This window comes from Stomoxys calcitrans, chromosome 5 (assembly GCF_963082655.1).
Source record: "Stomoxys calcitrans chromosome 5, idStoCalc2.1, whole genome shotgun sequence".
Taxonomy (NCBI): domain Eukaryota; kingdom Metazoa; phylum Arthropoda; class Insecta; order Diptera; family Muscidae; genus Stomoxys; species Stomoxys calcitrans.
Genome location: NC_081556.1, coordinates 76,932,013 through 76,956,767, shown reverse-complemented (window position 1 = coordinate 76,956,767; position 24,755 = coordinate 76,932,013). Strand labels below are relative to the sequence as shown.

At 39.2% G+C, this 24,755-nt stretch overlaps 1 protein-coding gene across 3 annotated transcripts in view; it reads left to right on the top strand.

The window, feature by feature from the left end:
* LOC106081063 (trifunctional nucleotide phosphoesterase protein YfkN) overlaps positions 1–21,758 on the top strand; it is a 93,888-nt gene extending 72,130 nt beyond the window's left edge. For all 3 annotated transcript variants that reach the window (XM_013242771.2, XM_013242772.2, XM_013242770.2), the window contains 8 exons: positions 4,438–4,582; positions 9,713–10,238; positions 10,312–10,398; positions 13,188–14,086; positions 15,301–15,480; positions 15,563–15,805; positions 15,881–15,976; positions 20,341–21,758. In XM_013242771.2, the coding sequence (XP_013098225.1) occupies positions 4,445–4,582; positions 9,713–10,238; positions 10,312–10,398; positions 13,188–14,086; positions 15,301–15,480; positions 15,563–15,805; positions 15,881–15,976; positions 20,341–20,415 (2,244 nt within the window). In that variant the 5' untranslated portion in view covers positions 4,438–4,444 and the 3' untranslated portion in view covers positions 20,416–21,758. The remainder of the gene's footprint in view (positions 1–4,437; positions 4,583–9,712; positions 10,239–10,311; positions 10,399–13,187; positions 14,087–15,300; positions 15,481–15,562; positions 15,806–15,880; positions 15,977–20,340) is intronic.
* Positions 21,759–24,755: the final 2,997 nt, after the last annotated feature.

Here is a 24,755-nt window from a genome sequence, read left to right as displayed (position 1 = left end):
TCTGGCGACAATTGTGAGCCGTGTTAATCTTCTCTACCAAATGGTGTCTCTCTGCGGCATTTAAATCGTACACACACACAATACCAAACAGCTTGCAATCTTTTTGGGGTAAAGCAGACCGATGATGGAGCTTGGTTAGCTTCGAAATCGCGATCTCTGTAGCCTGCCCAATACATTAATCGTAACCACATTTTGTCTAAAACAAAACTTTTTAGAGAAGGGTTTTTATTTTGCTTTCTATTTTAAATAGAAACAAAAACAAACCCTATTTTGGTTTCAGTTGGATAAATAAATCCAACAACAAAATGAAACAACCAAAATAAAGTAGTGCAAAAACTAAAGATTCCTCAATATTAACAAGTAAGTTCGGCCGGGCCGAACTTTGGATACCCACCACCTCGGGTATATCTATGGCAGCTACATCCAAATCTGGACCGATCTGGGCCAAATTGCAGAAAGTTGTTGAAGAGCCTAGCTCAACCCACTGACCCGAATTTCGGCGAAATCGCTCAATAAATGCGCCATTTATCTGTCTATATAGTAGCTATATCCAAATCTGGACCGATCTGAGCCAAATTGAAGAAGAATGTCGAAGGGCCTAACACTACTTACTTTCCCATATTTCGGCGAAATCAGAAAATAAATGCGCCTTTTATGGGCCCAAGATCTTAAATCGAGAGATCGGTCTTTATGGCAACTATATCCGAATCTGGACCGATCTGCGCCATATTGTAGAAAGATGTCGAGGGGCCTAACTTAACTCACTGTCCCAAATTTTGGCAAAATCGAACGATAAATGCGCCAAAATTTCAGTAAAATCGGATAATAAATGTGGCTTTTATGGGCCTAAGACCCTAAATCGGCGGATCGGTCTACAATATATGGGGACTATATCAAGATATAGTCCGATATAGCCCATCTTCGAACTTAATCTGCTTATGGACAAAAAAAGAATCTGTGCAGTTTCAGCTCAATATCTCTATTTTTAAAGACTGTAGCGTGATTTCAACAGACAGACGGACATGGCTACATCGTCTTAGATTTTTACGCTGATCAAGAATATATACACTTTATAGAGTCGGAAATGGATATTTCGATGCGTTGCAAAAGGAATGACAAGATTAATGTACCCCCATCCTTCAGTGGTGGGTATAAAAACATGCGCTGTGACCTCGTCGTCCGAGTTCACAAATTCAACTAAAGATATTCAACTTTCATTCAAGATCATAAAGATCGTGCCAATTTCTACCTTTCGCGAATTACGCTTGAAAATCACGAAGAGTTTCACTTGAACTTCGTTATGAACCAAAAACGCTATTGACATGATAGATATGAAGCAATATGGATGCATACTATGAAGCTATGTTTCGTGCATACCCTAGCAATTTATTACTGCACAAAAGTATGCTCTTCGTAAATTTTTTATGAAATATTACTTTACATTATAGTTTCATGTATACTTATTGAGCAATCGAAATGCGCATTTGTACATATGCTAGAATATTTTCGTATTGCTTCCGAGACATGAATAATTTTTTACTGGGTTATTCTCGTTTCCTTTTTGCGGTGCAACTAAGTAGTGCTGTACGATTTAAACGCCGAAGAGAGGCACCATTTAGTAGAGAAGATTAACGCAACTCACAATTGTCGCCAGCATACGTGAGGAGCTAACCAAAGAGTAAAATTCTTATACCCTCCACCATAGGATAGGGGTATACTAATTTCGCCATTCTGTTTGTAACTACTCGAACTATTCGTCAGAGGCCCCATAAAGTGTATATATACTTGATCGTCGTGACATTTTTTGTCGATCAAGCCATGTCTGTCGAAAGCACGTTAAATTTCGAAGGAGTAAAGCTAGCCACTTGAAATTTTGCACAAATACTTCTCATTATTATCAGTTGGGATTGTAAATGGGCCATATCGGTCCATGTTTTGATATAGCTGCCATATAAGCCGATCTAAGGTCTTGACTTCTTGAGCCTCTAGAGGGCGCAATTTTTATACGATTGGAATGAAATTTTGCACGACGTGTTTTGTGATGATATCCAACAACTGTGGCAATTATGGTTCAAATCGATCCGTAACCTGATATAGCTGCCATATAAACCGATCTTGGGTCTTGATTTTGTGAGCCTCTAGAGGGCGCAATTCCTATCCGATTTGGCTGAAATTTTGCATGGCGTATTTCATTATGACTTTCAACAACTGTGCCAAATAAGGTTCAAATCGGTTCATAGCCTGATATAGCTGCCATATAAACCTTGACTTCTTTAGGCTCTAGAGGTCAGAATTATTTTCTAATTTACCTGAAATTTTGTACGACGGATCCTCTTATGACCATAAACATAAGTGTTTATTATGGTCTGAATCGGTCTATAGCCTGATACAGCTCCCATATAAATCGATCTCCCTATTTTACTTTTTGAGCCCCAATTCTTATTCGAATTGGTTGACATTTTACGCAGGTCTCCAACATATAATTTTATTATGGTCCGAACCGGACCATATCTTGATATCGCCCTAATAGCAGAGCAAATCTTTTTTTTTATGCTTTTTTTTTGCCTAAGAAGAGATGCCGGGAAATTAACTCGAAAAATGCGATCCTGAATTCTTGCCAGGATCTGAATTCAAGTTGACAAAAAATACAAACTTAGAAGGGTAGCTAAGTTTGGGATTTAGAGGTCTAGGTTCTCACTGCTTTGAGACTAGTCTGAATTCGCCGATGTGAACATTTGAATGTTATTATGTGAACATACGTAAAGTGATCGGACTGGTTAAACGGTAGGGCATAATGGCCTGTTTGTCAATTTCGAAGTCAAACTTTCGGATAACTCGAGAGTTTGCTTCGGTATATAAAAATATTCCACAATGTTGTAGGATTTATTTGTCCAGCCAAAATCGATACAGGGTTAGTTTTTGTTTCTATTTAAAATAGAAAGCAAAATAATAATCCCTTAATGCAATGGACAGGCTACAGAGATCTCGATTTCGAAGCAAACCAAACTCCATCATCAGTTTACTTTGCAGACGATGTTATAATACTCCTCAGGGGTCAGGACCCGAACCAGCTATGCAGAAGGACCGAAAAGGTCTTGCATATGGCATATGACTGGGTTAGACCCAGGGGTCTCAATGTTAACCCAAGGAAGACCGAAATCTGCTGTTCATGAGCAAGACGAAGGTGGGTACGTAAATAAGTAGAATTGTCGATTTTGGAGTGAAGATTAGCCAGAAACATTGCAAGAGCTACTAATGCGTCGAGAAGAAGTCACAGTTTTGTGTGGTTTATGGGCTGGTGGCATCATTGGACCGTACTTCCTCAAAGATGATGCGAATCGTAACGTAACTGCGAGTGGTGGGCGCTACCGTCACATAATAGAAAACTTGACTTGCATGACATGTGGTTTCAACAAGACGGTGCCACATGCCACACAGCAGGTGTAAAAAGGGACTTATTGAGAAGCGAGTTCGGTGACCATTTTATTTCACGTTCGGAACCGTTCAATTGGCCGCCTAAATCGTGTGATTTAACACCTTTAGACTATTTTTTGTGAGGCTATATTAAAGGTCATGTCTATACAGACAAGCACGCTTCAATTGACTCATTGGAAGATAACATTGAAGCATTTATTCGTGAGATACCAGCCGAAATGTTGGAAAGAGTATGCCAAAAATGGACTAAGCGGATGAAGCATGAAATAATTTTCAAACTTAAAACTATATTGACCGTACTATCGATTCAAATAAAGATTTCATGCATTTTTCTAAATTTTATGTGTTTTTTTAGCTCTTAAAAAATCACACTTTACATATTACACACATCCACACACTATTCCTGTTGCATATTTTGGCACTTTCATCGATTATTCAGCCACGAAATCGGTTTTATTTAGGATTTAAAAATAAATCCAGCAAAAATGGAATTTATTTTTGTATGGTTAAACATGCCAATTTACACAGGATTTAGAACTTCACTCACGTAAAGGCCGTAAAACCGGATTTAGTGGTCAATGTAAACTTACTTTAAATCGAGGTGTTACTGAACCTACATTAAGGATAAATTAGAAGAGAGTTTGCAAAAGACAGCTTATTGAAAATAAGAGTAACAATTAAAAACATTCATTTGTTAGCTTTAAGTAGTAGTAGCAAAAGCGACACTAAATTATATGCTAAAGAGAGCTATGATCACCATTCTATGGTTAATATTCTCTTTTTCAGCGGGTTTAATTAGCAACCACCACGTATCGTTTAAATTTTTTTTATTATGCCACATCTATCAACAAAAGAAATATTTATTCTATTGCTAATTTTTTGTATATTTTTTAAAATTAAATAAAAAATCTAAAAGAAGAACCAATAATTTATTACTAATAACCTAAAAAATAATAAAAAAAAAACAAAAACTTTAAACAATTTATTAAAAAATCAATGCAGTTTCATCATGGCCGATATTTCATCGCAATCGAGTCAATTGAGAACAAAATTGGGCGACATCGTTGAACACAATTCAACGACAGCATTGAATGAGGCTACAGAAGTCACAAAAGGATTGCGCAATGTGGTTGGATGGTTAAAACAGGTTAAATGAAGATATTATTTAAAGCAAAAACTAATTAAAAAAAAAAAAAAAAAAAAACAATAAACTATCTCTTCATCTAAATGTTGTTCTAAAATCCATGTTGGTGTCTATTTTGTACTCATTGTTGTTTTTATTTTCTGTTGCAACCCTTCAAAATATATTTTCTTTGAATTAAAACCTTTCTCCCATTTCCAACAATTGAGTTAGCAAACATGTTTTTAGTTTTCGTGACGTTTTAAAAGTTTTTTGTTTTCTTAAATTATTTGTCAAAACTATCGCTAATTGTTTATTGTCATTGAAGAATTCAATTTTCATTTACCAAGTTTAGATGTAAGTTTTTCGTTAAGTTTCGCACAATTTACCATTATATATTCGACCAAATAAATTGTTCAAGCACCACATAAATGTTAAAATTCACCATTCGCTGCCTTCACATTAAGCAAAATATGCAAATAAAAATAATGTAGCAGCCGTATTTACTTACCTTGATTTTTATGAATGTCGATTATTTTAATTTTATGTTTGACAATTTGAACGTAATTTATATTTTCCTTAACTGTACAAACTACCCCCATATATTGTAATTTTTGTTGAGAGAAAATATGTTTCACTCTCATTCATTATTTCAATTTGTTCCATTTTATTTCCATTGGATACTAGAATAACAGCTTTTAGTTCATTACATTTAGCTAAAAGCTGTTATTCTTAACCGCATATTGACAAATACTATAAAGAGACTGCAAAGTCTTCATCGTCTTCTCCTATTATAACTGACCAACGGGACTATAGTGGCTGGTAATAATCTGAGGACAAATGCTGATAATTACCTTATTTGAACCAGATTAATAAATGATAATAATACTCCCCTAAATAATCATTTACTACAATAATAAACAAGTAAAAAGACGTAAAGTTCGGCCGGGCCGAACTTTGGATACCCACCACCTCGGGTATTCATGTAAACCGCCTTTCGCCAAAATCCGGTGAAAAATGCATACCTTATGCCCCATACAAGCTATAGTGAATTATGTTCCGATTTGGACCAAATACTAATCAGTGCAAGTTATTGTTGAATTGTGTATAACAAAATATTGGTCTTTTTAGTAGGTTAGGTTGAAAAGAGGGTGTAGATATTAATCCGCCTCATGTCACAATGGACATACACCTAAGCCAGTAATCGGCTTGTTGTGCGCTCTAAAAAAACCATAAAGTAACCCATAAAAAGAAAATTTTAAGTTAGGAATTCCGTGCTACTTACAAAATCCTTAATTGTTTTCAATACCACTTCCCTAAAAAGGTTCATGTGTGGTATTGTGTCTCCACCTAAGTACCGGTATCTGTTAGACGCGAAAGCCGCGCAATGACAAAGGAAATGCTCCAACGTCTCATCATCTTCCCCGCATGCCCCACACATGCTATCATTTGCCGCACCGATTTTAAATAAGTGAGCTCGTAGTCCTATGTGTCCCGTTATTATACCAATAGCTATACTGATCTCCTTCTTGCTTCCTTTCAGTAATAGCCTCGTCTTCTCACGATCTGGATCCCCCCATAGGATTTTCGCCGTCCCACCGACCGTTTCGCTGTTCCACAATGTTGCATGCGCATTTGTCGCCCACTCCCTTAACTCGGAATGCGTCGACCCGAAAGGCTTCGGGTTAATCAAGTTTATTGACGGCAGTCCTCTGGCCTTCACCGCCAAATCGTCTGCCCTTTCATTTCCCCTTACTCCGTTATGGCCCGGCACCCAAACGATGCGGAATTTGCCATCCTCAGAGAATCTCCTTCTTACGCTGTCCGTGACCTTACCGTCCTGGTTGTTATTGCCCTAATGGCAATTTTACTGTTGGTAAAGATGTTCACACTTGACGTCTTCGCGTTAGCACCACACCACTTCACGCATTCCGTGATCGCCCGGATCTGCGCCTGCAGGACCGTATCTTTTAGTATCTCTTTTTAGTAGCTTTATCTAAAAATAAACCGATCTGAACCATATACGACACGGATTTCGAAAAGCCTAACATAAATCACTGTGTCAAATTTCACTGAAATCGGATTATAAATGGGTTTTTTATGGGCCTAAAACTTTAAATCGAGATATCGGTCTATATGGCAGCTATATCCAAATCTGGACCGATTTGGGCCAACTTGCAAAAAAAATTGAAGGGCCCAACACAACTCACTGTAGCAAATTTCGGCGACATCGGACAATAAAAGTGCCTTTTATGGGCTCAAAACCTTAAATCGAGAAATCGGCCTATATGGCAGCTGTATTCAAATCTATACCGATCTGCTCCAAATTGAAGATGAAGAAGATGTCGAAGGGCCTAACACAACTCATTGTCCCAAATTTTGGCGAAATCGAACAATAATTGCGCCTTTTATGGGCGCAAGTCCTTAAATCGGCGGATCGGTCTATATGGCAACTATATCCAAATCTGGACCGATCTAGGCCAAATTTAAGGAAGATGTCGAACACAACTCACTGTTCCAAATTTTGGCAAAAGCGGATAATAAATGTGGCTTTTATGGGCCTAAGACCCTAAATCAGCGGATCGGTCCATCTTCGAACTTAACCTGCTTATGGACAAAAAAAGAAAAGTTGTGCAAAGTTTCAGCTCAATATCTCGATTCTTAAAGACTGTAGTGTGATTTCAACAGACAGATCGTCTTAGATTTTTACGCTGGTAAAGAATATATATACTTTATAAGGTCGGAAATAAATATTTCGATGTGTTGTAAACGGAATGACAAAATGAATATACCTCCATCCTTCGGTGTTGGGTATAAAAATAGTACAAGTTTCATGAATGCCATTAGGAATCGAACCCAATCAACGGAAATAGCCATAATTAAAAACTTCACTTGTGAGGTCTTCTATACGATTTCCAAATAATTTTTTTCTTCGGGAGTTCAGTGTATACTCGTATCGCATAATTACTTAATTTGAATATCAAGGATAACACAGTATCCGTAGCCGCCACATGACCAATGAGAAAGCTCCCTTAACCTCATGGCAGTGGTCGCTGCAATTTGGGTAGCCACAATGTCCAGAAGCATAAGATGTAGCATTAAATGTAGTGCATCAGATGGTGTCGTTCTCAGTGCAGCTGTGATGCACAAACAAGCCATCCTTTGGATCCGGTTGATTATTGAGCAGTAGGTGGATTTTTGAAGCGCCGTCCATCAGACCACAACACCATATAGCATTATAGGTCTGACAACTGCAATACATACCCAGTGCATGACACGCGGTCTAAATCCCCAACTTTTGCCAATGGCTGTCTTGCAGGTGTATAGGGCAAGAGTGGCCTTTCTTGCCCTTTCCAAAATGTTGGAGTTGAAGTTCAATTTCCTGTCCAGCAAAACACCTAGGTATTTTGCGCTTTGTGTAAATGGAACATTCTTTCTTCCCAAGGAGACAGATTCTACTGTAGGCAACTTGTATCTCCTGTTGAAAAGATCTACTTTTGTCTTGCACGGATTTATACATAGACCTTTCCCCTAACCGCAATTGCCAAGTCATCAGCATACGCGACCACTTTTACGCCTTTTTCTTCCAGAGACAATAATATATTGTTAATAACTATATTTCAAAGTAGGGGAGACAGTACGTCTCCTTGGAGTGTTCCTCTGCTGACCCATCTTTTTAGATCCACAAATCCCAAGCCAGCCGTAATGCATCTTTTAGTAAGTAAGTTATTAATAACCTGGGAACTTTTGATGCATCCACCATATAGCTCTGACCTTGCACCATCAGACTACCATTTATTTCGATCTTTGCAGAACTCCTTAAATGGTAAAACTTTCGGCAATGATGAGGCTATAAAATCGCACTTGGTTCAGTTTTTTGCAGATAAAGGCCAGAAGTTCTATGAGCGTGGAATACTTAATTTGCCAGGAAGATGGCAAAAGGTTATCGAACAAAATGGCAATTATATATTTGATTAAAGTTCATTCTAAGTTTTATAAAAAATGCTTTTACTTTCTTTTAAAAAATCCGCCATTAATTTTTAGGCAACCAAATATATACTTTATGGGGTCTTAGACGATTATTTCGAGGTGTTACAAACAGAATAACTCGATTAGTATACTCCCATCCTATGGTGGGGGTATAAAAACCCAATTTCAGTGATATGTCTTTATCAGAACCTCCAAATTGCCAACAAATACTAGTTTTCAATGCGAATCATTCGTCTTTAGACCTCAGCAACTTTATAGTTTTAGCTGTAGGGGTGTATAGCGGACTTTTTCGAAATAAGCCGAGCCAACTGTAAGCATATATATTGAAACAAAATAGCCAAGAGAAAAAGAAAACAACTTATTAATATTCAACCCATCCCAGATATACTCTACCGCGTCTTTATTTGAGTTGTTTATAGAAAATTATGCAATCCTTGCAAACACGTGACCTAAACCCCGACACGGGGTTTAGGTCACCCCGACACGGGTTTTTTTCCAGCAGAAATTTGTAGCATCGAACATCAACTCAATGAAAGTCAGCTGTTTCAAATAAATGGCAAAAGAGAGTAAAGGCTGTACTTACTCTCCTGCAATTTTGTACTGGAAAAGTACGCGAACAGACCTATAGTCAAAGCTTACTTTTAAAAACAATTATGCAAAACAAAGTCTATAAACCAATCAAAAATCTGCCGAGATTTTTACTACAAGTTATTAACCAGCAGAAGAGAGCACGAAAGAAAGAGAAGGTGCGCGTGTTCAATCTAAATGATAATGTTTCCGAACTGAATTCGCAGCTTTGAATGTTTTATTCAAACAGAGAAATTACTGCAAATTGGTGCTGGAAAATCACACGAACACATTTATTGCAATGTTCTTGCTACTACCTTGTTTATTGTATCATGCAACTGCACAAATATATCGATTAACCTAGAGTGTGTACCGTTTTTTGGTTTTTTTTTTGAATTTTTTTCATTTTTCAAAATAGTTTGGTTATTCCCCTATATCCTCCCTTTCCGCTTTGTTTAGACTTCTACCAAAGTATCGTTTTCATTTATCTTGTTTGCAAAACATAAATGTCCGCTCTCTATGTTGTGTCAGCTTTCGATGTTTAGCATTCAGAAACTAAAAATAAAACTTTATTGATCTTTTTTTTCTTTTTCCGCTTAGGCTTCCATAGAGGTACGTGAGGCTGGGAAACGTGCCGTCACACAAATACAAAGCTCAAATCCTAACTTTCTTTCCAACGAATTCGATTTGGATGATCCAGATCTCCTGTCGCCCACCTCTTCCACAGCTGCTGCCGCCAACGCTGCCGACGCCTCTGCCATTACAGACGAAACAAAATACGAAACCAAATCTCTGTCACACCAGGATCTCTCACGTAGCTCACGACCATCACTGAGTCAACCACAAAGTCCAAGGGCTCGGGGCCGAGTAGATAACTTTACTGCCGGCTATCATCGTTCCACATCGATAATAACACAATTGGAGAAATCGAAAATCCTCCTAAAAATGTCCGATCAAGACAAAAAGCCCTTGACCATCTTGCACTACAATGATGTGTACAATGTGGATGTAACTACAGAAGTAGAACCCATTGGGGGTGCGGCCCGTTTCTGTACAGCTATACGAACGTTTGAAAGTGATAACCCCTTGGTATTATTTAGTGGTGATATTTTTTCGCCTAGCATGTGTAAGTATTTGCATTGCCTTTTAGTTTGATTGAGAGGGAGTTCTTTGAAATTATTGTTTTGGAATATTTTCAGTAAGTACCTTTACGCAAGGTGAACAAATGGTACCTGTGCTTAATGCAATCGGAACTCATTGTGCGGTATTTGGAAATCATGATTTTGGTAAGTTGCTGGCTGACATAAGGAAATTATTGATCTAAGCTACAAATTGTTGAAGAAAAAATTTCCAGGTATATTGCTCATGTAGAACAAAGTAAATTTGGGCGGTTTTCCAGGAACCTTGAAAGTTGACATAAAATTGTTGGCATATTATTTTGCAAATTCGAATATAATATGCCAAAAAATTAATATAAACTTTCAAGGTTCCTGGTAATCTTCTCAAATATTTACTTTCTTTTGTACAGTAGCAATATACCCAGAAATTATTACTTCATTCTGTACGAACAAACAGGAGACAAACTCGACTAAAACGGTACTAAAAGAGCAATTTTCTTCTAAAGCTGTTTTCATTTAATCTCAATTAGGATATTTGATATGAATACGTTTTGCTAAAAGTTCGCTGCGCCGTAAAATGGCTTTTTAAAACGAATCAAGATATTCGGCGCCATGGGTCTTTCACAGATTTATCTGGTCTAAATTAAAAGCATTAATAGCAGATTCCCACCACATTCGTACTCTACTGGCAAAGTCGTTTTATTTGAGTCTCATATTGTTCTGATCAATCTGCATGTCCTTTTGAGTGGTTTTGGTAGTTTTCCTATGAATTACTACTAATTTCAGAAATAACTAGAGATGGGTTTTTACCGGGTAAATACCCAACGCTTGGGTATTTACCCAATAAATACCTGGTATTTACCCGGTAAAAACCCATCTCTAGTTATTTCTGAAATTAGTAGTAATTCATAGGAAAACTACCTTTCCAATACCTTTTTTGGGTATTTATAATTGTGCAGATATCTTGGGTATAAAAGAATTTTCCAAATAATTTTTGATGATTTCGTATTCTTTGTATATAAACCTTACCTTCTGATCTCATAAAGTCGGATTTTAGTTATATACAGCCGCTATATAGACCGACCTCGAGACTTAAAGTCTTGAGGCAATAAATTGGTAATTTTTCATCCGATTTCGAAGAAATTAGGCACAGCGAGTTCTGGTAGACCCCTATTCATTTCTGTGCAGTGCAGTTCAGATCGGAGAATATTTGGATATTGCTGCCCTAAGACTGACCACCCGATCTCCCGATATAGAGTAGTGAGGCCATAAAAGATCCATTTAATACCCGAATTGTATGAAATACCCATTTCTGTCAAATGTGGTACAGATCGGAGCATATTTGGATATGGCAGCCATATATACCGATATCCCGATATTGTGTAATGAGACTATAAAAGGAGCATTTTTCATCCTATTTCGATGAAATTTGGCACAGCGAGTTCCGATAGCCCTCTAAAGCTCATTTATGGTCCGAATTGGACTTTAACTTGATAAAGCTCCCATAGCACAACAGTTCTTATTCAATATTCTTTGTTTGCCTAAGAAGAGATACTGCGCATAGAACTCGACAAATGCGATCCATGGTGGAGGGTATATAAGATTCGGCCCGGCCGAACATAGCACGCACTTACTTGTTATTACTTTAAAGTTTGAATTTCAGAATAATCGTCTAGTCGCCCTATATATACTGTCTAGGTGTAACTGCATCGAAATGTTGAGAACATTATCCCAATCCGTAAAGAAAGTAATTTTTTTACGTTTTAGTTACTAAATGCACGAATAAAAAAAATTAAGTCGTCCGATATATATGTTCAAGGTGTACCTGCATCGCAATTTCCACAGCTCTGTAGGTTTTAGAATCTAAATGTAAAAATTTGTAAACAATACTTCTAGTCGCCCAGTATATACTTTCAAGATATACCCGAGGTCCAATTTTGAGCCGTTTAGCTGAATTCATAAAGAAAGTACCAAATTGTACGTTTTAGTACGTAAATGTACACCATGATAGTATACATTGACGAATGGTCGTCAATGTATACTATCATGGTGTAGCTGTATCCCAATTTTGAGAGCATTTACTACTCACTCTGTAAAGAGAGTACAATTTTGTACGTTTTACTACCTAAATATACGAAAATACGAAAAGAAAATATTGAACAAGCCCAATAAATACTGTCAGTATGTACCTGCATCGCAAATTTTAGAGCTCTAGCTCAATCCGTTTGTTCTTATAACTTAAAGTACGAATTTCACAAAAAAAGCTCTTAGTCGCCCAATATATACTGTCAAGATCTAGCTATATCCGAATTTTTGAGAGCTTTTGCTCAATTCTCAAGAAAACCAATTACAGCACTATCTTTTACTTTCTGGTACTAATTTCTACCTGGTAATTATGTCACGATAGTCACTCAATTTTGGTTGCCATGGTGTACGTTTAGTGACGCAATTGGTACTATTTTATACTTTGTAAATTGAGTTAGTATTGGTACTTATTTAGTACCAATTGCGGCACTAAACGTACTATTTCCACCACTTCCGGTACGTGTTTGTGTTTTTTTCAACAAACCTTATTTTTCCCCTTTTCCTTATTAGCCCTTGCGGTTCGCCCTGGGCAAACTACGAAAATGGTTTCGTACCTTAACGTACGAATGTCATCAAACCCCGAATGTCATCAAACCCCGTTTCTCGTGTCTAAAATCCAAGACCAACATTCGTGCAAAGTTTCATGATTCTAGGTTTAGGTTTTTGGGCTGGACAGTGATCACTCAGTTAATCACTGAGGTGGCAGCCCTTGCAGTTGAGTGACTCCATTGGGGAATCCGGTACGTGCAACCGGCTGCCATGGGATAAATACATAGAGAAGATGAACAGCAAATTTTTTGTAGGGGCGAACAACAAATTTCTTCGCATGTCTCCAATTGCCTCTTGAATGCATTTCCTTTTTGTATTTGCAGATCATGGTCTCGATGTTCTAGTGGAGCTAATCAAAAAGACAAGTTTCCCCTGGCTCATGTCAAATGTGGTGGACAATGAAACTGGCCGACCATTGGGTGGCGGAAAAATCTCACACTACATATTTCACAATCAAATTTCAATTGGACTTATCGGGCTTGTGGAAAAGGAATGGCTTGAAACGCTGCCCACCATCGATCCCAAAGAAGTGACCTACATTGATTACGTAGAAGCAGGCAATAAATTGGCTGCAGAATTGCGAAACGAAGGCTGTGAATTGATTATCGCATTGACCCATATGCGAACCCCCAATGACATTAATTTGGCCCAACACTGTTCCGGCATCGATTTGATATTGGGTGGTCACGATCATGTCTATGAAATCAAAGAAGTGAATGGCATAAAAATCATCAAATCCGGTACAGATTTCCGACAATTTTCGAAAATCACCATCCAAAAGGAACGTGACGAGAATGGCAAAATCAAAATCGACATTGAGGCTATAGATGTAACGGCAAAATATGCCGAAAATGAGGAGTTGAAAACCGAATTGGCAAAATATTCCGAAGTTATAGAGGCTAAAATGACAGAAGTTTTGGGTAACTTTAGTGTTGAGTTGGACGGCCGCTTCTCGGCGATACGTACCCAGGAGACAAATCTGGGTGATTGGGTGTGCGATGTGGTGTTGGCAGCAACGGGTGCCGATGTGGCACTCATCAATTCGGGTACATTTCGCTCGGACCAAATACATCCGCCTGGGCCATTTACAATGCGAGATCTTGTTAACATCATACCGATGCGGGATCCGCTGATACTCTTGGAAATATCCGGCAAATGCTTATATGAAGCACTGGAGAATGCAGTATCGGGTTACCCGAAACTAGAGGGAAGATTTCCTCAGGTGAGTACATATGTGGAAAGAAGAGAAATGTGGATGAATATGTAATATTTCCCCGGACGTTAGAACAGGGCGGATTGTCGCCTACTTTGTTGTTGTAAAAGTATGTTGCAGGAATTGAGGGGGTTGCATTTGTCGGAAAATAGTTGAGCCAGAGCTAGCCTGGTTCGCCGGAGGAGGTTTACAACTTCAAGTGCGGCAGATGGTTTCAAAAAAAAAAGGCATTTACTCGGTAATTGTTCATCGCTTCCGCTGCCATGTCTTTGTAAATGCTTTTTAGACTCGTATACTTCATCGAGTACGTTTTTATCCAAGGGGGAATTAAAAAGGTGGTCTCCCGCAAACAGCTGTTAACAGGCGGCCAGATTTGACGATGTCCGATTTTTGTTGACCAAACGTCGATCAGCTTGATGGCAAGATGGCGGAAAGCACCATATGGTTTGTTGTTATTGTATAAATGAGACAACCTTTAATTGTTTCTCCTTGGTTTTTAGCGAATGATATTTTTTCTCCTTGTTGTTGTTGTAGCAGTTCTATCTTTCATCTGCTTGATTCTGTTGAGTGTCCAGATCCAGGAACTCTGCGACTAAGATGGGGTGCGTCCAGATGGATCTGGGTATGAGACGTGTGGGTCTGGCTGGGCAGTGAAACAGGTGACGTGTGTCGTGAGGTCCCTGGTCACAATCGGGACATACATCTTGCTTGTCCGCATCAATTCTTGCTCTGTAGAGGTTGAGGAGGCTGCATCTGCCAGATCGGTCAATTGCTTCAGGTGCAACGGGAGGCGGTCTTCTCCAAGGACTTCATTCGCCCGATAGTTATTTACCGCATCTGCTACCGTGTCTGAATGAATGTTGTCTAGACCCGCTTGTATACCTCTCCTCAAGATGATATTTTTTTTCGTACGATGGTGGTGATGGTGGCACACATTCTGGTATAGCCAGTGCGGTTCGAAACTACCTTCTGGAGTAAGGGGCGCTTAAACTTCCACTCAGCCCCGTCAAATTTAAAGAGAAGGTTTTTAATGCAACAAGAGATAAAATCAAAATCGTAATGCTTTTATTATCCAAAAATCATTCCATCAACATTGGCGACCAAAGGCACATCATTACATACTTAGTGATGTGTGGGCCTAATACAGCCAAAAAGAACTTTAAATTTCCGTTTCGATGATCCTATAATAGTCTAGAATTTTTGTCAATTCTTTAATTTTGCAGGTGTCCGGTGTAGCCTTTGCCTTCGATCCCTCCAAGCCACCGGGAAAACGGATTGATCCTCAGCTGGTGCAAGTGGGAGACGAATATTTAAACATGGAGCAGAACTACAAAATTTGCATAAAGAATTATATTTACAACGGCTGTGATGGTTTCACCATGTTCAAAGACGCAAAAGTATTGGTGAGTATTTTCTTTTTTGAAATTAAAGAATCATCATCAATTTTCCAAATTTGAACTGTTTCGTTCCTTTTTCCTGAATTAGATGGATGATGACTCATGTCCGGAACTGGGACTGACTGTGCAAAATCATTTCAAAGCAATCAATCTACGAACCGGCAAAGGGGGTCATCACACAAAACACAGACAATCGCTGGTAACACTATCCCGCCGCCACAGTATGGTACAAATGTTGGATAATCTCGAATTGGATGGTCCTTCGCCCATTCGAAAATTGTCGGGGCATCAGACCAAATCAATAGACTTATCAAATACAAATTGCTCAAAGGTACCTATACCACCCTTAGTTCATTGCAATAAGAGTTTGTTTGTCACAAATTCATTGTTTTCTTTTTCTTTTTAGATGTTACGTCGTGCTTCCTTAGATGACTTAGAACAGGCCAGTTGTCAGTTGGCTCCTAAAATTCAACATAGAATAATACGCATACAAAACGAAGAGGTTGGTATATATCATGATTGTTCTTTTGTTAGTTGTCTCCCTTATTAGAGGATGAAGGTAACATTTTTACTTTATCATATAACGATCACAGCGTGACATAAAAATATAGGCCCATTGGTCGGTTATCGTTATTACTAGAACACTGGAAAGAAGGCTAATCCTGAAGGTGCGGGAGGGATTGACAATAAGCCTCAACACACGTAACTCATGATTATTTTTTCACGTAACGGCATGCAATTTTTCATAGATACTTCTTATTGATGTAGGTCGTTGGCCGTTACAAATGGGTAACTTGGTCCAGATTGGTTTTAGTTTATATTATTTAAATATTTTAAAATACAATTTTTGTTTGCTTCTCTTTCGAGACGAGCTCAACGATCGGAGATGCAAATGGAAAAGGAAATCCAAAGATAGCAACTCACACCAACCACTATGGGACGCTTTTCGCCTTTGGTTAGAAGACCGAGAGATCGGTCTATATGGCAGCTATATAAAAATTTGGAGCGATCTGGGCCAAATTGAAGAAGGACGTCGAAAGGTCTAACACAACTCACTGTCCCAAATTTCGGCGACATCGAACAATAAATGCGCCTTTTATGGGTGCAAGACCTTAAATCGAGAGATCGGTCTATATGGCAGCTATATCCAAATCTGTACCGATATATGCCAAATTAAAGAAAGATGTCGAAGGGCCTAACACAACTCACTGTCCCAAATTTCAGCAAAATCGGATAATAAATGTAGCTTTTATGGGCCTAAGACCCTAAATTGGCGAATCGGTCCATATGGCAGCTATATCCAAATCTGAACCGATCTAAATCAAATTGAAAAAGGATGTCGGAGGGCTAACACAACTCACTGTCCCAAATTTCAGCCAAATCGGATTATAAATGTGTCTTTTACGGGCCGAAGACCCTAATCCTTTCCAGGCTTCAGTAGCGGGATCACTCTGCCCATTTTCCAGACATCGTGAACTACAAGAGTGTTCAAAGACAGGTTGAGGACAGTAGTCAGATACTCAACTCCAAGTGAATCCAAATTCATCAACATAGAGATTCCGTCGGGGCCTAACGCCTTTGTTGATTTGTCGCCACGGATGACATTCGTAACTTCGCCCACGGTAAATTGTGATGGCTGTTCATCGGCTCGGAGACCACAAATGCGGCGAATGGCTCTCCTTCTTGCCCTGTCACTCTCGGGATGCACATTACGTTTGAACGGTTGAACAACCTGGCGCATCTCTTCGTATCAGTCACGGTTATTTCACCAAAAGTGACTGAGGTCCTGTCATCCCATCTACCGGGGTTCGAGAGTGACTTAAAAGTAGACCACAGCTTGCCTAAATCGGTGCCAAGTGTTCCAGCCACAAATTCCGCTTATGTTCGTTGACTACCCATTTTATTTCCAGTTGCAGCTCGCTGATTCTAGGTTTAGTGGGGTCCATACAACGAATCCCATCAGGCTCGTCTTGGGAAATTGGGCCGCATTTGGGGTATTCGACCGGCTGGTATAAAGCGAGCGGCTGCTGCCTTAATGATGTCTCAGAATTTCCTCTCGGCTACTAGCACATCTGAAGGGGGTGGCAGTTCACTGAAACGGCGATTGGTATACTCTCTGAAGCCAGTCCAATCGGCCTTCTTATAATTCATAAACGTCCGGCGCTCAGAGGTTATGAAGTCGGGTGGTCGGTCGATGGTGAGAATTATGGGGAGGTGGTCTGACCCCAAAGAGACGACGGCTTGCCAGGATACGCCACTCAGGAGATCAGGGGATGCAATGGAGATGTCTGGCGAGCTGCCGCACCTCCTCGTAATCCTAGTGGGGGCATCCTCATTCACCGTGCAAAACCTGGAGCTATCAATCTGCTCTGCGAAAGCTATGCCACGCTGGTCGTTACTATAGGGCCATGACGTGTGATGCGCATTAAAGTCCCCTAGAACCAGACAATTATGGCCAGATAGCAACCCACTTATGTCGGGGTTTTAAGCCTGGCCATTAATCGGGACACAGCTACCAACCGGCGGTATATACACGTTGTATATCTCTATCTCGGCAGTACCAGACCTGACTGCTACCCCCATGCATTCCATGTAGGGGTCACTAGCGTCAAGCGCAGGCGAGATGGGTCTATATTGCACAAGTGTGCAAGCTGCAGGTGTTGGTCAGCTTTGTCTCCTGGATCGCTGCGACCAATATATCTTTCTGACTCAAGAAATCGACAATCTCATCGATCTTGCCACGGAGACCGTTGCAGTTTAGTTGCAAAAATGATCCATTTCCCGGCACTGGCCCGGCAATATTTGGTCTGGGATGCTGCCGTTGCGTATATTGCCGTACGGGAGAAGTCGCGGGTCACATAGTTTGATGCCACTGCTGGCTATGTTCGCACAGCACCTTGTGACAAATCCAGTATGATTTTACTCCCGTAGTGAAGTGAGGCCAGAGCAGTTCGGAAATGTACCCACTCCATGCACCGGTTACATCTCACCGACACCCACGGATGATGGAGGCGGTTCTGGTAAACCGAACAGAACCATGGTTCAGGGTTCTTTTCAATTCCGTCATGGACCTCTGCCTTGACGAAAAAAGACGAACACTTACACTGAGGCGGCAGCCCTTGCCGATGATGGTTCCATCGGGTCAATCCGGTGCGTATAGCCGGCTGCCATGGGATTGGTTTTGTAAACGGTCCATGTTTTCATATAGCTCCCATATAAACCGGTCCTAGATCTTGATTTCTTGAGGCTCCAGAAGGCCCAATTCTTATCCGATCTGGCTGAAATTTTGTACAAGCCAAACCAAGTATGACCCCAACCGGTTTATAACTTGGCATAGCTCAAATAGTATAGCATTTCTTATCCATTATCGTTTGTTTGCCTATAAAGAGATATCGGCCAGAGAATTTGGCGATTGCTATCCATGGTGAAGGGTATATAAGATTCGGCCCGGCCGAACTTAGCAAACTTTTACTTGTTTTATTTCATTTACTCATCAATATTTCAATGGAATGCATTTTCAAGATATATCCAAATGAAAAGCAAAACACGATTTTTATATAAGAAATATCGATAAACAAATTAAATAAAAAAGAAAAGACTTTGAACTTGTAATTAAAAACAGCAAAATTTATACGATTTCTCAGCGTATTTGTATGCGACCTTTCTTAATATATTTAAATATTTATTTTAGTTCAAGCTCAAGGTCGTTCTTTTTTTGTTCAAATTTTCATTTATTTTTTAATATTTCGCCCATTTTTTGTGAGCATTATCAAGAAAATAAAAATGTTGAGTAAAAAAAAATACAAACAAAAAACTAAAAGCTATGCGACCATCTTCGTCGGCCGTTGTGTATCAAAACAGACAACGGCCGACGAAGATGGTCGCATAGCTTTTAGTTTTTATACCCACCACCATAGGATAGGAGTATACTAATATAGTCATTGCGTTTGTAACACTTCGAAATATTGATCTAGGACCCCGTTAAGTATATATATTTTTGATTGTCTCGCCATACTGAGTAGAACGTCACGATAGCGGTCGAACGCGTAAAGCTATCCGCTTGAAATTTTGCACAGATACTTAGTATCAATGTAGGTCATCGAGGATTGCAAAAGGGCCATGTCGGTTCAGATTAGGATATAGCGCTCATATAAACCGATCTCCCGATTTTACTTCTTCAGCCCCTGGAAGCCGCAATTTTTGTGCGATTTAGCTGAAATTTTGCATATAGTGTTCTGTTATTACTCAACAACTGTGCCAAGTACGGTCCAAATCGGTCAATAAGCAGATATAGCTCCATGGTGTATTTTTTTACTCAACATTTTTATTTTTTTTGAAAATGCCCCCCAAAGAATGATCGAAATATTGAAAAATTAATGAAAATTTAAATAAAAAACAACGACTTTGAGCTTGAATTAAAATAAATATTTTTACAATTTATTTTTTTTTTGTTGAAAGATATTTTACTACTTTTTCCGGAGTCGGAATCGAGATAATTTTGCCCACTCCGACTCTGGGCAAAATTGCTCGAATCCGATTCCGACACAACAGCTCTAATAAAAAGGAGGCCCCTTATCATTGAGTTTAAATTTGAATCGGACCGCACTCGGTTATATGTGAGAAGTTTGTCCCTGCTCCTCAATGGAACGTTCATGGGCAAATAGGATTTTGTAAGTAGCACGGAATACTTGGCATAGATTTATTTGAGGTTACTTTTTAAGTATTTAGAGCGCACGACCATCCGATCACTGGCTTAGAAGTATGTTCATAGTGACATGGGGGGGGATTAATATCCGCACCCTCTTTTCAGCCTAAACTAACCTAATTCAGTGTAGCTTTTTTGTAGCAATTTTTTTTCCATTTTAGCATTATAACCAACTGCTTTTGAAAAAAGAGACTTCGATTAAAAATACAACAATCACCGAAGCCGAAGACGAATAAATAACAACTTCAGAAGACTACAAGAAAAAAAAGACAATTCCTTAAATCTCTTCACTTTCTTAACTACTATTGGAAGATATTTATGTGAAGAAACAGCAAAAAAAAAACAACAATTCCTAACGCAGATCTTAAAACTTTAACCACGGACTAATACAGCAATCTACATTCGATTCAAAACGAACTCCTCTATCAACAGAAAGTGACTAAAGTCCACGAACGCGTCTCGCCATCATCGCTACCCACCATTTTTTAGACTATTGAATATTATTTATTAACCCTTCTTTATTCCATTGATTTGCTCTCTATTATAATTACTATTTTTTTTTCTAATGCCTAATTATCATATTTTGAAAATGAAAAACTCAAATCACTTTCTGTTCTTCCCCTTCAGATGATGGAGGATAAAGAATTTAAGAAATATCAACAGCACAAACTTGGTTTTGTTTTCCCAAATAAAAAAAGAAATCATTTAAGAAACAACTGTTTATTCGTCTTATCAGTTGTTTTGATTATTTCGCTTGTGTGTTTTTTTTTTTTTTTTTGTTAATTATAATCGTACTTGCTGTTACAAAATTACTTTAATTACCATTTAGATTGATATTAACTATAAATTAATTAATTAAAAAAAAAAAAACAAACATACATGAATGCCTTTTTCTATTATAAATATGTAATGTATGTATAATTTAAATGATATGCAAACAAAATGAATTGTAAAAAAATACATATACATACACCCAATACTCATACATACATACATACATGCATAAATTGTTGATTATTTTTGAAGGAAAAACAAAAACAAAAACAAAGACAAAGCAAAAACATAACAGAATAGCTTTATATTGAGTAATAGAGAGAAGAGAAATTGAGATGGCCAAATGGGATAACGGAGAAGACAACTATTTTTTTGGCATCATCATGATAACCGCAATGCACTTTTCGAATTTTTTAGCACAACAGGAACAAAAACAACAACAAAATACAGAGAAAAAATGTTTTTAGTAATTTATTGTTTTTATATATAGCGAAAAAATATGCGAGCAAAAGTGCATACTCTACCTACCCATAGAATAACATTATTAAGCCGCAAATATTGCATACAAACACACACACTCACACACATCCACATGAATACTCACTGACATGACTGCAGATATTACTACATGCATACTTGTATCTAACAACAACAGCAACAACAAACACAAAAAGCCCATAGTATCGACATACTAGTAATAGTTAAAAACATAAAATAAAGACAAAAGTTAAGACATAGTACACATGCTGCATAACACAATAAAGTCATATTGGAACTAAACTAAACTAAAACTATTCAAATCGAAGTTTTACATGTTTTTCATTTTATTATTAGTGCCTTAGACACAAGGGTTTGTATTATCCTGAAATAAAGGTTTGTAAGTGGCAAAATGGTGGCATTCTCCACTAGGTAACGAGCAGAGGGGCATGGCTTGCTGTGGCAGAGCAGATTGCATCTCCACGTCATGGGCGGTGAATGAGGAGGACCCTACCAGAAATGCGGGTAATTGCAGCAGCTCACCAGACATCTCTATTACATGGCCCAGTGCATGGCGTTTCCTTGCAAGCCGTTCTTTCATTGCTATCGGATCACATTCCCATAACTTACTACTAAAACCTTCGAGAAGCAATATAAAATAGGGGCATTCTCCACAAGGTAAAGGCCAGAGTGGCATGGCTTGCTGTGGCAGAGCAGATTGCAGCTCCACGTCTTGGGCGGTGAATGAGTACGACCCCACCAGAAATGAGGGTAATTGCAGCAGCTCAACAGACCCCTCTATTTCATCGCCTGGCCCAGTGCATGGTGTTTCCTTGCAAGCCGTTATTTCATGGCGATCGGAGCAAGTTCACATGATTTTCACCAGTGAACCACCATCCGATTTCAAAATATCTGAACACCGGACGTATATCAATCAGTAGAAGGAGGATTGTGAAGGCTTCAGAGAATACTGCAACGATTGCTTCAGTGAGAAGAAATTCCGAAGTATCATTAACGCAGTAGCTGCTCGCTTTACACTAGCCTGTCGAACATCCCAAGTACGAAACAACTTCCCGGCGCAGACTGTGGTACTCCCAAACGAGCGTTATGCGAATCGCAGCTTCAATTCTACTGAGCCTTAGTGAGCTGAATCTGGAAATCAATAGGATGGTCAACGAACATGGAGGTCATCGTAGCGCAGAGGTTAGCATGTCCGCATATGGCGCTAAACGTCTGGGTTCGAATCCTGGCGAGACCATCAGAAAAAAAATTTTCAGCGGTGGTTTTCCCCCCCTAATGCTGGCAACATTTGTGAGGTACTATGCCATGTAAAACTTCTCTCCAAAGGGGTGTCTCACTGCGGCACGCCGTTCGGACTCGGCTATAAAATTGAGCTTAAAACTTGGTTATTCAAGCGTCAATTTATTAAGACAAGGAAAGAAGAGAGCCATTCATTCCATAGACTACCATCACTACACATATCAACCGTGATCGGCAAGGTGAGCAATTCAAGGCGCTTAAGATATTCGCATTTTTGTTCGCCTTCGCATGACCAGCTTTTACAAGCAGTGGTTTGGATGTGGCTCTTTTTTACTACTACGGATTGAGTTCGATAGTTGAAGTTGTTTGAAATAACTGTTTTTTTTTTCTAGAATTAGAAAATATACGATCGAAATCAAGACAGGTCATGCGAATCCGAACAAATATGCGAATATCTTCAGTGCCTTGAATTACTCACTATACATCAGTCCGGATTTCGTCCAAGGCATAGCTGTATTACAGCCTTAGTTGATGTTGTTGAAAATATACGATCTGGCATTGATGGACCACTCAAAGGCTTTTGAATACGTCAATCACCATACTTTCTCTATGCAGTTAACTACAACCGAACTTAAATTTTTCTGTCCTCGCAGCGAGACTGATTACAAACAAATTAAACATTCAAACTCAATCCGTAGTAATAAAAAAGAGCCACATCTAAACCGTTGCCTGTAAGAGATGTCCTGCCTCAAGGCTCAATTTAAGGGGCACTTGTATTCTCTTTGTATATAAACGAATTACAAGCTTTCTTAGGTTAGATTAGGTTTAAGTGACAGTCTGTCATCAGAATCAATTTGACTTTTTCGTCCATTGTAATACCTTTTAGTTCCTACCGTTGAACCATCCAGATCGATTCAAAGAGCCCAATAACTTGCGAATGTTCATATCCGCTTAATCAGATAGGTTCTCAAAGAAATGAGAACCTATATTGGAACTCCTTCTGACACACACAAAGAAGGTATTCGAGGACATCGAAGCCTCACAGCTTCTTCAAAAGTTGTTGCTGGCATCCATCAGTCTGTCAGCATCTTTTCCGATTAGACAGTGTCCTGTCATGACGGACACAATGACTGAGACATCTATTCTAGTCAATGACAGCAAAGCGGTAGACCTCTTCAAGTCTAGATTAGGCCACATAGTTTTGGAATGCTCCCTCTTTGTTAATATCTACTATTCGTTGTTTTTCGGGCCTGGTCCTTAAAAATTAGCTTACATGTTGCTAGAGGCATACCCACAGATTCCAGTATCCCTGGAATGTGTAGTTCCTAGTCTCGCAAACTCGTTCGCTTTACAGTTCCCTGGGATATCTCTGTGGCCCGGCACCCAGAACAGGTGAATTTTGAAAGGTTAAGCCGTCTCGTTGAGAGATTTGCGACAGTCGAGGGCGGTTTTTGTGTTCAGAAATACGTTCTCCAGGGATTTAATGGCTGCCTGCCTGTCTGAGAAGATATTTATGTCAATTGTCGTAATGACGTTATATCTTAGCCATTCCACCACTTCCTTAATTGCAAGTATCTCCGCTTGATACACACTGCAGTGGTCGGGTAAGCTCTTCGATATGACCAGTTCTAGACCTTTAGAGTAAACCCCATAGCCCACATGGTCATCTAGTTTGCAACCATCCGTGTAGAAGTCTATGTAACTTCTGTTACCAGGGCTATCGTAGTTCCAATCGGTTCTATCAGGAATAGTGATACAGTAATTTTTATCAAAAAGCGGCTCGGGTAGGGTGTAATCCGCACTACCTGGAACATCGGATATTGTATCAAGGATAACGCAGTGTCCATAGCCGCCATATGGCCAATGAAAAAGCCCCCCTAACACTGTCCACACTGTCCAGAGGCGTAAGATGTAGTATTAAAATGCAGTGCATCAGATGGTGACGTCCTCAGTGCGGCTATGATGCACAAATAAGCCATCCTTTGGATCCGGTTAAGTATTGAGCTGTAGGTGAATTTTTGCCAATGACTCTCTTGCAAGTGTATAGGGCCTTTCTTGCCCTTTC